The sequence below is a fragment of the Chanodichthys erythropterus genome, chromosome 3 (genome assembly GCF_024489055.1).
Source record: "Chanodichthys erythropterus isolate Z2021 chromosome 3, ASM2448905v1, whole genome shotgun sequence".
Lineage (NCBI taxonomy): Eukaryota > Metazoa > Chordata > Actinopteri > Cypriniformes > Xenocyprididae > Chanodichthys > Chanodichthys erythropterus.
In genome coordinates, this window is record NC_090223.1 from 13,388,933 (window position 1) to 13,404,620 (window position 15,688).

The window sequence follows — 15,688 nt, forward strand, 5'->3', positions numbered from 1 at the left end:
GATAATGACTGGCACGATAGGATATTCCACCACATCCCCATGCACATACCGCACCTTAACCAAGCAGCTTATATCCAATGTCCCGGATTGTATCAGACTTTGATGGATCGAGGTTTGGTTACATCCTGAATCCACCAATGCCTGATAGGTGCTTGACCGGGGGCAGCCTGTGGGACATCTGGGACCCGGACTATTGTCCCCACCTCCATAACAGGGCACCTGTCCACAAAATGCTCCGGGTCTCTGCAATGCCAGCAGGCTGGCCCAGACCTCCCCGCCACTCCAGTGGGTTAAACAACTGACGTGGAGAGAGCAGAGAAACACCCTTGATATTTATCAAGAGTGCCAACAATTTTGTTTGCGATTTTATGGCTACGATTGAGTTTACGATTACATCAAGAGACATACTACCAGTTTCCCATGGGGCAAGGAGGAGATCGTAAATGCTTCTCATTTCCATGGTTTCTGAAATAAATGATAATAAACTATAATTATAAATATAAAAACAGTGTAAACACATGTAGAAACTACAGTGACTGAAGCCCAGTGGACGGGGACAGCGTTGTGATGATGTGGGGCATTCTAAAACATTTACCATGAAAAACGCTTAACATGGCTTAATGTACTAATTGAAGATATTAACAGACAAAACCCAGTAAACATGAATATGATCGCAATGCGTTTTCCTCCCATAGAAACCAGTTATTATAAATACGTTTAACATTCCTTTTTGTAGCTTAAGTGATAATAAAAGATTAAATTCTGTACAAACCAAGTTTGGTCTTTTAATGTCACTATCTTTGTACATTAAGATCCAAACAAATCTTTTTTTACAGCTTGATTATTTAAATCAGCTTGATTATATGACAAGGATGTTTAAAGTTATGGAACTTACAGTATGTACACTGATACAAAAGAACTCTTAGACCTTATAGATCTTATTTCTCATGTTGTGATCCCTTTAAAACACATACTCTATTTTTTTATGGTTTTGTACAATAGTAATTTCCACATAAAGCTGTGTTAACTAGCTTGAATAGTGTTGAGAACTGCCACAAACACCAATAGCCTACACCTATTTTAAATTGATATAAAATGAATAATGGGATAATGTGTGCTTTTAAGTTGACCTTCCAATGTTATTTGCAAGGTATAAACATGTTTAAGTTCATAAAAGTCTATCAGAAGATTGAGCAAGTTCTCCTCCCCCAGTTATACCATGCTAACTAGCGTTTCCCTCCTGCAGTGTTGCTGGCACTTCCTGAATCATTGTAAGATGAATGTAAAACATGAACCCTTAATAAAAGTGAATCAGTTTAATTGAATATATAACAGTTAAATAAACAAATTATAACAAAAATATATTTTTTTTCTACACTGCCAGAATTCTAATAGAGAAGAAGAAGAAGAGAGCTAGTTCAAGATGCGCATTTATGGTTAAAATTTCTTTTCGACTGAAGAAAGAAAGACGCGGACATCTTGGATGACATGGGGGTGAGTAAATTATCAGGAAAAGTTTATTTAAAAGTGGACTAATCCTTTAACACTGTGATGCAACATACTAAATTATACAGGTTAAACATGTTACAAACATTCTAAATTATGCTAGCAACACTTATCTGAATGCTAAAGCATGCTATTATCATCACGAAACAGGAAGTTGTTGTAACTCAATCATACAATGTCCAATCTGCCTAAAACTTCACATTTGATAAGTGCCCTACCTGAAGTCATCTACTCAGCAAAATTTAGTTGGTCATAGCGCCACCAGCTGGTAGCAGGAATTGTGGTAAATACAAATGACTAAAGTCGTCCTCCTGTATTTATATACTTAAATGCATATTGCCTACCGTGCTGTTTTCCTAAATGCTTCTCAGTTCTTATTTGTGCATGCTCTTTTCCTTTCCTCACTTCCTTTCTCACGTCTTAGCTCCACCCCTTCAGGATGGGAGGTAAAATATAAAATTTGAAGTTTTTCATATTTTCATATTGGTTAAAACAATGGCTATTGAGCAAACAGACATGTCAACATTAACATTGATGTCAATATTATCATTTATCAAATAAGAGCTGGACTCAGAGATTATATTGTTAACTCTATTTTAGTGGCTAGTGTTAGTTGAATTGAAATTGTGTATTTTTAGTGGGAGGTCTTACTGATGAATTTAATGTAACTTTGAAGTGCTAATTCTGGAGGGTATTGTTTTTATGAAATTTGTGTATGCTATATATATATTTTTTTTTTTTTTAGAGAAATTGTTCATCTAGTGACCTACCCAAGGACTACAGATGGAAATTAGCTAATAGCTAAATCTGGTACAGAGCATCTTCTCTCTACTTGGGATTAATGTTTTTCTGTGCATTGTCCTTGATAAATAAGTGAAATGATATCCTCACTCCCTTTAGCGTTTCACTTCATAGCATCATCAACTGCACTGGAGGTATCTGCCTATATGTTGTTAAAGTTTGGTTAATTAAAAAAAAAAAAAAAAAGCAAGATGCCCCATTGAAATACAGTATGTGAGATGCAAAGTTTAAACTGCAAAAGTTAAGCGTACATTTTAAATTGTGACATATGAAGGGGAAGGAGAATTTGTGCATCAGGTTTTTTGACGAGAAACTTCTGCAAAGGACACGTGTGTGAACTGAAAAAGCTCGCTCATCCCCGTTCACTTCGTGCCAACGCACCGTCAGTCAGTGTCTCGCTGTTTGAGGATGACGAGGACATCAGTAGCACTAAAGTTCGTACAGTAACCGTCGTGCTCGCAGAGAGACCGGTGGAAATATCCCACTGACTGCAAACACGCATTCAGGCCTATACATTTTGGCATGTAGCCGTTTTCCAAGCACAAAACTGAGATGTAGGACCGCTTCATTATTACACCAATAAAAAAAAAAAGTTTGTGCTTGTCACAGACTTGAATGTCTGATGGGGACAGCTAGCAGTTCAACAATGTAGGCAGTTAGTCACATCAACTCCACTACAACACTGATTTAGAACAATGGTCTAACACCAAGCCTATTGGTTGGAGTATTTTAGAAATGTAATGCCCCCATCACTGCATTAACAGCCATCTGATGCTTGAATAACTTAATCCTTAAAGTTACCAAAAAGCAGGTGACTATTCTTAAATGAACAGCAGTAGCTTTAGGCTGTTGTCATTTTAGAAGATGCAGTTATCTACACTGAGAAATTAAGTATGAGAAGGTAAATTGAACATTGAGTGACCACACTAAACAATCCAGTATTTGTACATTTCCTCTTGGTTTGGTATTGCTAAATTAGCTATATTTAGATATTGGTCTATAACCAAGTAAGCTTTGTAAATTTGAGTGAATGTCACCTGCAAAGTGCATCCTAGTTTCAACCCATTTTCCGTCCAAACTATGAATTATAACCTTATTTACACAGATTAGGCAATTACTCTGCATAATGTTTGAAAAAGCACCTTTGAGAAATCCACTACAGCTGCAGGAGTATTTAGTTAATTTGGGTTTAACGTCAATAAGTGAAAGCTCAACCAGTTAAAGGCAGCCACTGCCTAAGTGAAACCCTTTAAGTCTTGCTTGAGTGCATTCAGGTCATTAGAACTGAAGAACTTTGCAATTGAAAAAACAAAAAAACCAAAGACTTATAAAATGGATTTTATTCAATGCAGGCATATTGGACAGGAGAAGATGTAGGTTGTCTCAAATGCATCACCTAAAAGAGGGACAGGAAATGTGCTGGATCATATTCAGTGAACTTAGCAAGAGCAAAACCTTATTAAAAAGGCACAAGCATACTTGTCTGATAGTAGTCATAAACCTTGATGACCGCTGGCTTGAGATCATTCACTGCAAGAACCTGATTCAGCGTCAAAGAGTAAGTCATGGGGACGCCTTTGGGAACCTAAGAGATGGAAAAGATTAGTACATAGACAGCACTCAAGATGGCAGCTCCTGAATACCCCAATATACAGTCTCACCTCTTTCAGATACACTAGAACACCATCATCTCCAGCATCAACCCGCTCCACTAGTGGGGCAAATGTTTGGGGTGAAGACCCCAGCTGAGGGGAAAAAAAAAGACCATCGTTTACATAAGTTACATCCCAAGATGCTTTAAGATTCAGAAAGTCTGATTGGCTTCAACATACGAACCAGTGACGTATCTGCCGTAAAGCCAGACAGGAGCTTAATGTCTACAATAACCATGTTAGTGCTTGCTTTTGCACCATTGTACCTGAATGAGGGTGATAAAAGGAATAAAGGGGTTTAGTCAAGCTGTTCTTGCTCCTGTTCCTTTTGTAGGAGTCAAACATGAGCTGGTTTCAGGACAAAGCCAAAACTATTCTTACATCACAGTGAAGCTCAAAATGAGATTGACTCCCAGTGGTTGGCAGTCTGCCTTCACCTTTGCTTCGACACTCAGCGTTTTGGGGACTTTAACGGGTGTTGGGATGTTGTAGAAACATGCAACCTACAGTAGTTCAGAGCAAATGATAATTCACGAGTTCACTTACAAGTCAGGTAAATTGGTAAACATTTGGCGTGCCATCCGGGGAGAGGGCTCAGAGCTCTGTAATCAGCCCGAACACAGAAATTGAGGGGGATGAAGATACAGACCTGCACAGACACACAGGAAGATCCTGACACTTTAACACTATATTTGCCAGGAACGTTCTTCAGCGGCATCTCCTGAAACAGCAGCCTGTTGTCCCGATTCACGGTGAAGCTATAAGACTCTCCTCCTGCCACAGAGGACTGTACAGTAACAGTGCTGGAGCCGTCCAAGCTGAACACTTTAGCAGCATACACAGACAGGGCATGAAGAGCCACCACAGTGTCCTAAAAACAAGCACCAGATCAAAAACTCCACTCATAAATGATTGACCTCATGTTTGGCCATTGGAGGTACCTGGGTGGAGGAGAAGCCTCCGTAGGGATTCTGCTGGATCACGAGCCAGTTGACAATGCGGTTAGCATAGCCAAGAGTTGCTGTTGAGAGAGGCTGTTCAGTGAGAACCGCTAAAAGCACATAAGAGCTGATCTCCACCGCCAGAGTATCACCAGATGAAGTCTGAGACCAATGGAGCTTAGTGCCTAAGAGGCAAGACAGAGGAGAGCAAGTTGATGACAAAACCTGATGAAGCAACATCAGGAGGCAAGTGAAATTTCACCTTCAGAAATGGCATTGTTGTTCAAGGCATTTAGAAGCTGTGATCGAGTGCTGGCCTCTCCAGCAAGACTAAAGGAGTAGGCCAGCAGAGCAGTGGCGTAAGTATTTCCCAGGTTACCAACGACAGGCCTCAAGCATGACAGAGCATTGGTGATGACAGGATCCTAAAAAAAAAAAAAAAAAAAAAAAAGGAGATTATGACAGCCTGAACAGGAAGGTTATCCACAAGCTGCTCATACATCAACTAGAGATGCCCTTACCGTGACAGGGATGCCTAGTTCAAGCAGTGATACAACAACGTAGGCGGTCATGGTCACACTGTCCCCAACACCACCCTAAAAAAAAAAAAAAAACCAACCCACACACAAATTGATTTACAGGAACTCCGCACCAAGCCAATTGGTTATAGGGCATTTAAGACAAGTAATGCACCTTCATGTCATAGTGGTGCAGAGTTCCCTGCTGAATGAAACAACCATCTGAACCCTGCTTGCTGATCAACCAATCCTTTGCACTCTGCAGGACTTGTGGATCAATGAAGATAAATTGCCTGGCTAGACCAAAAGTCCTCACGACAAAGGCAGTCAACCTGGCCATGGAGTTGACAAACTGACAATTACAAACTGCTGGTGTCATGACAGATTACATGAGAAAAACTGTCAAACTTACCATGTATTCGATTCATCATAACCAAATGTGCTGAATGAGCCATCGTTGTGCCTGTAGTTCAATTGTCTTTGGTATCCTGTTCAGGTCAAAAGCTACATGTAAATTGGTCAGGAAGGGATTGTATGAGGCAAGAGCAGGGGCCCGTTTCATAACACAAGTTTGCCAAATAAGCTAGGCTTATCAGTTTGTTTGATCATTTTGAACCAAATCAACTGACAATCAGATTTACTGAAATCAGCCTGTGTTATTTGGTATACTCGGTTTATGAAATGGGCCCCAGGACTAAACTGCCTTGGAATTTAGTCTTTATTTATTTTTTATTTTATTTATATAAAGAGGATTTGGTCATCCATACCGCTTCGAAGGTAGCCAATGGCGGTCTCTCGGATGGCTGTGGTGAGTTGACCAGTGACTTCCAGGTACAGCAAGATGTAAATATTGGGAGCAAGAACAATCATATTCTGTTCTCCACAGCCATACGGCATCTGTAGTAACTTATCCAGATTCTTCAGTGCACGACCCATTATGTCCCCTATAAGAGGTCAAGCATAAAACCCACATCAGAAACAAGTTATTCTGGAAAACGTAACAGTATTCTCCGTGAAAATGCTTTACCAAGGACTGAAACTGAGCATCTGGCTGATCCCTGAACCACATTTGTTGGAAACGTCAGAGTCACATCTTCAGAAAGAACATTTCCTGCCAGCCAAATAGAACAGATTAGCATTGAGCATTAGGCTAATGTTTGGCTGTACAAGAAGAAAGTGTTTGAGAAACATTGATTGCAAACAAACCCTTTGGGCACAATAACCAACTCTGGGCACTTGTCCTCTCAACTCCTTCAGCCTAAAAGAAAGCAGTAACACCACATCAGTAACCGCATGATCTCCATGATCAAACTCAAGGTGGCTGGTTAACACTCACCAGGACAAGTAGACTTCGAGTGACTACATCAACACGTCCCCTTTTTGGCACAGTCACAGTCTCAGTTCCACATCGAGTACGGGACGGTTCAGCTGAAGCATTGACTGTCACATTGACAGGTCCTGCAGTGATGGACAGTTAGCAACCAAGACGTAACACTTGCACTTTAAAACTAGAGACAGTCCAAAACTGACCAAGGACAGAAGCTGTGAGAATCCATTTAAAGGTCTTTCTCCCATTAGCACAGAGACAAGATGAATATGGCCCCTTAGATGCTCCGAGAGTGAAGGCCGTGGATGAAGCTGGAGTTACTTTAACCTGCCAATGAAACAGTACATGGAGCAAAAGACCCATTACCTTCTCTATACAGAGCCATTAAGTAGGGATGCACAGTGCTAATAAATGGAAAATAGATTTGTTATTGATCCGATAGAAACCCACAGAGGTACGTCATCATGACTAGCACAATCAAGTTCACTTGTTCATTCAGTGTTGTGCTATTCCAAGATGTAATAGTTTAGTGCGTAGTAATAACCATGATTGGGACAGTGATGCATAGAACACTATTGTACTAAAACTGACTTGCCAATGCGTTTTAGCGGGTCTTTGTGGGGAGTGCATCCAGAACAGTCGAATTTGCTTATACACTTGCATCATTTTGTAGTGATTGGCTATTTATATTACAAACGTGACATTAAACTTGTCATGAGATTAATAGTCATAGAGTAAAAGCCACTAGAAAAGAGCTTCAGATTCCTGGTACTCATTCAGCTCTTCAGCACTCATGCCCAAACAGCATCTCACTAAAAGCCATGATTGGGACGGTCGGATGCATAGCATTATAGTTTAACAATTTGAGTACCCAGAAAAGCGCTATAGAAACGTAACAAAGTGCATTACATATGGACAGGGAAAAATCTCCTTAACCAATGTGCAACATCCAGTGGGATGCAACGACAGCCATATTGCCCCCGTTCACCCACCACACAGCTTATTGGTGGAGACCGTGATGAAGCCAATCAGTAAATGGGGATGATTAGAAGGCCAGGATTTTGGTATTGGCTAAAATTCATAGTTGCACCTAGCCTGGGTGCAGGCCCGAACCACACCCACAACATTTTTTTGGACGGGAAGTTCGGTCTGGACTCGATCCATTGTGGAGTAAATATGCTCGGCTCCCAGAAGGCAGAGCCAATCAAATTGCCGCGGCGGGCTTTAAATCAATGATGGACAGGCTATCTGCGGTTACGTAACCACCCACGTCATCAAAGACCGCTTGGGTTGAATTGGTTTTCACCAACAATGACTGCATCTGGAGAAGTAAGAGGTTTAGATTCCGCTATCACATCTGTAATAAGAAAAATCGACAGCGCATTAATTTTAAAAGACGAACAAAGAACCGCAATCAAGGCATTTGTCGATGGGAAAGATCCCGTTGCAAGGACTGCAAACACATTCGGCAAAGGTTTAAGTACAAGTTCAACATGCGTCACTTACTGCGTTGCTCTGATTTGTTGTAGGTCTATCCAATTGAGTGCAGAGTTTTTTTTTTACTGGTTCGGTTAAGACACGCCCCATAATTCAAGTGCAGTGGAGCAGTATCAGACTCATATTCTGCCTAGAATACGAGTATGACGAAGTCAGGCTAAGTTGCACCCCTAATTAACCCTTAAATGCACAACTGTTTCGCCAATCAGTCTTATAGTTCCGGGTCGATAAAGACCGGAATATGTATCTAACATGGAAGGATCGCTACCTGTCGCGATAATATAAAACTCCTCTATTTTATTCTTCTGGAATTGTTACTCTAATATCAAAGCATATTTTGTTACCTTTTGGAGCTTGAAAGGGCTCATTCTGAGCAGATGTTTTATGCCATCACCACTGTCCTTGTCAGAGCTCATTTCCCAGTACATCCAGCAAATAGGCTAGTTTTGTGTTTCAGGTCACGAATACAAGCCCATTCGCGATCTCAAACGTATTCTCAAAACTATTTCATTTTCAACATCTTCAAAGTCAATATTTCTATCACTAACAGCTTCACCAGATTCATCCAGTAACAGTTACAGTCCTATTTCATGGCGTTCAGTACTTACTCTGCAGTAAATCACCAAGCCATTTCATGTTATTATTTCATTTTCTGTCTGAATGAGTCGTCACTTCAGCATTGTGTATCAGACATTGCCACCTTGTGGAATAAAGGTGAGTTGCACTTATTCCGTCATCTAAGATTCAAATATTGTTGTGCAGAAAAATATATGTACACTCATACACGCCTCGGGTCATTTGGGACCCTATACAATTTTTACAAAAAAAGTGAATACAAAAATAGGCACTCTTATGATTTTATGATTTTTTTCTTGTTATATTCTTTATAATGAATTGAGGAATACCAAGAAGGTTGTCTAACTTTAAAAAATGAATGAGGAGGGTAGTGAATGATGTCCCGGGTCACAAAAGACCCGAGGTATGCATTTAAGGGTTTAAAAAAAAAAAAAAAAAAATTGACCATGACTGACCATGATGCATGATGACAGGTAACTGAAGACCGTGGCCTTCAGCTCAAAAGTCTCCCCACGGATAATGGAGTATGGCAGGGAGAGCTCTAGGAAGAAGGGCTGGAAGACCGTCAGCTGAGCAGGAGGAGCCAGACCGAGACCTTTAGAGGACAGACAGAACGCCTCTGTCTCCCATGTGGTGATCGTGTCAGGAACCGTGAGGGGAACTTGTGTGGATCCAGTAGCTCTAAAGTACAGGAGAGAGAAATAAGGGGAACAGAAGAACTAAACAAGATGCAACAGATTCTTCACTAACCCCACTTGAACAAGCTGCCAGATCCAGGTTTCTGGAAAGTAAGATCTGACAGTTACTTTAACAGAGCGCATGTCTCCACTTCTGGCTTCTGGAGGAGCAGGAGCAGCAGCCATCATGTCAGGGGCTTCAAGCCTTTCAAAGGCTAAAAGAACTACAGTTAGTTGACTGAAATACAAGTTCTTACTTTCTGCATGCACTATATACAAATTGTGTGGTGTTAATCTTATGCTAATAGATGCAAAGAAATTGGAATACAGCCCATAACTCAAGGACAGGTCAAAAGGAAATACATTTTACTTAATGAAACTTCATAAACCAACCCATTGGTAAGCCGGGCCGATGCCACCAGCACGGAGGGGCTCGTACAGCGAGATTTGTTGCGACCTTCATTCCCAGGCTCTGTCATGGTAACAATCAAAACAAGCCCAAGTTCAAGTCAGTGACTGCATATTCCTCAGTGACTACATGGTCATAAATGGCTTTGTACCTTGAAGGTTGTGTAAGCTTTATTTGTAGGAACAAAAGGGCCACGATTTGGAGGAAGAATGAAGTCAGAATGTGCACGAGCAGCTCGACGGGGTCGAAAAGTACACTCCTGCTCATCCTCAACACTGTATGGGTAACCCGATAGTGATCGCACTGGGAGCAAGTCAAACACCTGGTACCAGGGGGAAAAGGGACAAAAATAAGATAATGTCAGGTTCCTGGAGTCTTGAACTAAATGCATTACATCGCATTAGTTGTTGGTATATTAGTCACAGAGTACACTAGAGCTGCTACAAGGCATAATTCGTACACCATGGTAATTCAAAGTGCTTTACATGAAGAACCTAATACAAAAAAATAAATAAGGATCACATAATAGAAAAAGTAAAAAGAATTCCACTATCTGGATGGAAGAGTTAGGAGGTTCAAGTGGGAAGTTTAAGTATAAATCACAACAAATTGTGTCCAATCGATCAATCAGGATTCTTCATTCTAAAGCTGAACCTGAAGGTCAGTCAAGTCCAGTAAGAATTTAAAGACCCCCTGTGTCAAAAGGTAAGGAACTTGTTCATGTCTATCTGGGGTTTTAACATCCTTAAAATAGTAAACTAGACTGTCTGAAATTACTGAGGTTTCAGTAATGTTTCAAACTACCTTGCAACCAAGGGGTCTTAAATGTTATCCTGATATATTTTTCCCATTGATATGAAAAGTCATGTAGATTTAGCAATATGGCGGGTGTATGATGCATATTACAAATGTCATGAACTATGCATCTCCACCGACGTTCCGAGCTGTTCGAAGCATTTCTAAGGGTATCAATTGTTTACCCTATTATCAAATTATCCAATTATCAAATGGCCAAGTCAAAAGGCTAATCAAATTACCATTATGCATCGGACATTGTAAAAAACTGATGGCATCGTGCAGAGTTTACCTCAGTAACTTGACTGAGTGGATCTTGTCTGAGCTTGTGTGAGTGAGTGGAAGCAGGGATAATTAGTATAGTCATAGATCAGTGTATATTAAATGAGGCAAAGGTGTACATTCAAGCCATTTTAAAGGATTAAGTACTTTTCACTGGAAAAAGTAGTCGTGTCAATGGTGATCAAAGAGGCCTTAAGGGATTTAAAGGATTTAAAGCCCAACTGTGTTACTACAGGGGGACTTTAAATCAGCTGCAAATTGATACCATTTTAGGACTCAGACGTCTTCCAGGCTCCAATATCCAGACACTTTGATCTACAGCGCTGAGGCCACAAAGAGATCCTGCTTGAGCAGAGACCGTCAAAACGTTTCTCTCAGCAGGAACAGCTGTAGCTGGAGAGAACTGCAGAGACACCTGGAACAAGGAGCAACACATGCTGTAGGACACGTCACCATTCCCCACTTGAAGCCAAAAATAGCTAGTGTACATACCTTGTTTTGGAAACATGCTTCCGTGTCAAAAGATGCACTACCAACAACTACATTCTCACTGGGCAGAACACAGTAGACCAGAATCTGCACTGCTGGAGCCATATCAACACCAACAGACAGCTGGAACGACACTGAGCCACTTGTGACTTTATTAGAAGCCTTCACTTTGACGGTCTTAAATCCATGGAGGACGATCACGCCTCTGGACAAGACCTGACAGAAGAGGAAAGTTGAAGATGGACAACAAAAAAATAAAGCCCACCAACTACACGTTCACTCACCATATAGACAACATCAGCACTGTAGTCACCAGACTCCCCAACAAAGGAATATTTCACAGTCACTGGAAAGGTAGCACCACATTTGAGTGGCTGCTCAAGCGTCACTATAGTCAGTTCACTAAGTGATGGGTTGTTGGGAGAATCAGGTTGGAGAAGCCGAACAATCCTCGTATCTGTAGTGAAGTATGGTGATTTGGAACCATAAACAAGCCCTGGAGTAGCACTAGCCTGGGAAGCAATGAATGCAATGGGTTTTTGCAAGACTGACTGAAAGAAGTCTACATTTCACAAATGAGCAAATCATACCACCAGATTCAGATCTGCTTTAGGAAGATTAGCAGTGTTGAGAGAGAATGTGGCCAGTCCTTTCTGGTCTGTGGTCAGATTTAGCAGCGGTTTGTTGTCATTACCATTAAGGAGATACACAGCTTTTTTCACAAATGGAGTCCCATCGAAACGAGACACTGTTATCTGTCAGGAAAGATCTCGGTTAGGAAACGGAACCAATGAGAAGGTTATGACAAGGGATAAAATTTTACTTGCCTTTCCATTAATCTTTGACCCAGGTTCAATATAATCAGGGAGGTCCACAAATGTGACCTTGCCGACTTCAAATGTAATGGACACGGTTGCAGATTTTGACATTACTACATCTGAGAAAAAAAAAAAAAAAAAAAGCACCAAGTCAACATCCTCCATACACATACTGTTGGTTCAGTTTAGACAATAGCTCACCTGTTCCCTCCTCAGTGACATTCACAGTCACAACAAACAAATCTTGAAGACCATTTTCAAATTTGGTGTTGAAAAACACTGACGTTTCGATGGTAAAGGAGGCACATCCAGTGGCATTCATCTGGTAGGAGAACAGGGTCACGTTTAAGCCAAGCACAATCAGAAGAAAAACCCTCCACTGTAAGGCAGGAGTTACACACCTTTGCGGTTTTACTCAGGCACAGACGGGTCACGTCTGGAACGTATGGAAGTGGATCACGGCACACTTCCACCAATGCTTGACCAGGTACAGGTTGGCCATATGTGTATCTGGGAGATAAAGCACAAGATCAAGAATAGACTACATACAAGACAAGAAAATAAAAACCTCACTTACTTGGCACAAGCCTCAACTTTTAGTCCCACATCTGCAACACTGTAGGTCTCTGACGCGTTCACAGTCACGTCAAACTTGGGTAAAACTAAACCAGAAACAATCCTTCAGATTAAGACCTCTGATATGTTGTACTGTTGCACAGTTATCAACTTACCATATTTTTTCACCTCAAAAACCTGGGAGATCTCTCGGTCACCAATAAAAGCCTTTAGTGTGTACATCCCTATCTGAGCCTCTGAGTTCAACAGGTGCGAAAGCTGCAATATCCACCCCGTTGAGGAAACATTGGTCCACTGACCAATCCGGTTATTATTATTGTCCTATTAAAAACAACAGCTCAGAGAAAAACATCAAGTACAAAAAGCTCCATTAAAAACACTTGCATCAGAACACTCACCTCAACCACGACCAGATTGTACTGAAAGGAGGGAAATAAAGAATTGAAGAGCACAAACATTGATGTAGCAATATAAAAATTAACAGTTTGCTCATGGCTAGACCTTACCATCTGATCAAGAGGAACAAATTTGACATCCATGGTGACAACTCTGAAATTCACTGCGAAAACACCAACATACGTGTTGCATAATGCCCTTGAAAACAATAACTCATAGCGCAATTGAATTTCTACACCCAATTCTGGGCACACATTTAGTGACTAGCCAAAACATTCTAAGACCATTGCTGTGTCCCAATTCACCTACTCATACAATCGAGTCTTTTCTGTCGCATCCAGTCACCGTAAACTGGCCCGTCAATCATCTTACATCCTCCACATTGCATTTAGTTAATTTCCTACCGTAACGGAGAGAAATGCAGCACGTTGATATGCAGTCGCGGGTCTTTCATGTGGAGAACTCTCCTCAATGCATAATGATGCATTTAAAAGTTAATGGCGACTCAGATCTTTATAAAAGTCCACATTGGCATTTCCAGATGAAAAAAATAACACAGATAACATTAAATGTATTTATCAGGTTGAACTGATTATTAGTCGCTCAAACCTCTCAGCATCGATCGCGCGCATCCACCATGTTTTGTAGTTTAACATTTTTTACTTGTGTTTGTAGTTCTGAACTGTATCCTCATCCAATGTGCAGTGGGTTGTGGGTAATATTAGCCTTTATAGTGTGCACGGATCCACACTTCGAAAATCTACCGGAAATAGACCATCCGGGGACTTTTGGCATACTCTTTTCAACATACTATGCTTTGGGACACTCTTAATGTAAACTCACATACTATTTAGGATGACTTGTAATGGACATTGGAACGCAGGGTGTGCTTAACATACAGCGATCGTTTTCTGTGACTGAAGCAGATTTACATACTTGCACATGGAATTTGAACACCGAATGTAATCGCAGACTGAACACTACTGGCTCTGACTGGAAGCATTTGAGTGTGATCAGTCATAACTCATAAGCGTCAATTTACATTCATAATTGGCCTTACAATCATTAAGTGTGTGCACAGCTTAAGATTCATCCAAAGATTCGTTCACAGCTCACCCGTTTGTCCTGGATTGTAGATGGGTTTGTCTGTTTGGATGAAGGTCAAAGGTAGGTAAGACTTGAACATGACTTTCCTCTCTTCGGTCGCTCTAAAGACCTTCCCTTGAACTTCTACCTTCAGATTCTGCACGGATTCTCCGTTTACTCGAGGAGCCTGCAAAGACATTCAGTAAACAAACGAGCCAGATGAAAAAGCCACATGCATCTAATAACAGACCTTGAAATCAAAGCAGCGGTGAAATGGCTTCGTAGAGCACACGTTCACAAGTTCAGTCATTCCATTTTTGTCATCAAGCAGAGAAACCGTCATGGTGAGATGCTCTTGTGGATTCAGAAGAGTTGCACACAATTTGGCATCAGATCCAGACTCAATCACTGCAGGGAATGTCACCATGAATGACCTGTGTAAACAAAATTTAGGTTGAGACCAAAAAGGAATCAGGCCAGAACATGTAGATGTTGGATTAACAGGGTTGCAGATCAAAACTAGCCCAAAATGATTCTCCATCAGGGGGTGGGTTGGAGTGGGCAGGTGAAGTTGTAAGTAGTTGGGTTTGCTTATCTGGATGGGACAAGCATGCAGAAAAAAAAACATGCACATGGATACCACAGATTTGGCAACACTGGGCTGCCATGGTCAAAATAAGAGCACAAGAAAAGTTGAACTGTTGGATCTTATTTATATTTAATCACTTGAGCACTAGATGGCTAAAGTACTGACTAACGCACATTAACATGCAACTAAACTGGAGTCATTTTGCCATCTTTAAGACTAAAGCAGCATGGACATTAGACCCCTTCTGTTCACTTCAAAACTCATGGTACTTACGTCTTTTTCTGTCCTTCAACAGCAAAGAGGAAAAGGGCTAAAATGAGCCCTTTCCAAACACAAATCTCTCTCACAGCCATGAAGAGTAATCATCCAAGACTAGACAGAAATCAAGGGTTTCTTTCAAAAACCCAACAGTACTTTAAAAAAAAAAAAACACACTGTTCAAATGCTTTACAGCTTAACTTTGAATCATCTGCCAGTGTTATTTAAATGCTCTTAATAAATCAGAACAGGTTGATTTCGCACTCACAGGCAATCAAGCAGTCGTTAGGGCGGAGCCCTGGTGATTAATCAGAGTTGGTTGCCAGCTCTCATGCATGGAGGCAGAAGGGCAACACTGAACTGTGACTGGAGTGATGATGGTAGGAAGTGATGTTGAATCAGGAAGTGAGCAGGAAGTTGATTGGATGGAAGAAGGAGGTAGAATGAAATAGGAAAAGTAAATAGTAAGTAAAAGTAAATAGTCTAGTAAATAGA

At 40.9% G+C, this 15,688-nt stretch overlaps 1 protein-coding gene across 1 annotated transcript; it reads right to left on the reverse strand.

Annotated features, from left to right (window-relative positions):
* Positions 1–3,632: 3,632 nt before the first annotated feature.
* Positions 3,633–15,332, reverse strand: LOC137017124 (alpha-2-macroglobulin-like). The gene is made up of 34 exons (XM_067381083.1): positions 15,209–15,332; positions 14,597–14,780; positions 14,377–14,533; positions 13,371–13,423; positions 13,263–13,283; positions 13,020–13,185; positions 12,866–12,950; positions 12,690–12,798; positions 12,490–12,610; positions 12,298–12,407; positions 12,061–12,225; positions 11,755–11,982; positions 11,474–11,686; positions 11,247–11,396; positions 10,056–10,226; positions 9,889–9,967; positions 9,569–9,710; positions 9,274–9,499; positions 6,949–7,072; positions 6,755–6,876; positions 6,625–6,676; positions 6,446–6,529; positions 6,186–6,362; positions 5,831–5,906; positions 5,594–5,750; positions 5,422–5,496; positions 5,163–5,325; positions 4,901–5,085; positions 4,609–4,830; positions 4,341–4,462; positions 4,144–4,225; positions 3,969–4,052; positions 3,787–3,892; positions 3,633–3,703 (listed from the first exon to the last, which is right to left on the reverse strand). The coding sequence occupies exons 1-34, from the start codon at positions 15,286–15,288 to the stop codon at positions 3,651–3,653; spliced, it is 4,344 nt and encodes a 1,447-aa protein (XP_067237184.1). The 5' UTR covers positions 15,289–15,332; the 3' UTR covers positions 3,633–3,650.
* Between the last annotated feature and the right edge of the window lie 356 nt (positions 15,333–15,688).

What these genes read in the sequence shown, in the direction of transcription:
- LOC137017124 (XM_067381083.1), bottom strand. Translation starts at nt 15,288, where the DNA reads ATGGCTGTGAGAGAGATTTGTGTTTGGAAAGGGCTCATTTTAGCCCTT. An exon ending in GGTCAAAGATTAATGGAAAG is followed by an intron (nt 12,226 to 12,297) that starts GCAAGTAAAATT and finishes CTTTCCTGACAG; the next exon opens with ATAACAGTGTCTCGTTTCGA. An exon ending in TCGGCCCGGCTTACCAATGG is followed by an intron (nt 9,711 to 9,888) that starts GTTGGTTTATGA and finishes TAGTTCTTTTAG; the next exon opens with CCTTTGAAAGGCTTGAAGCC.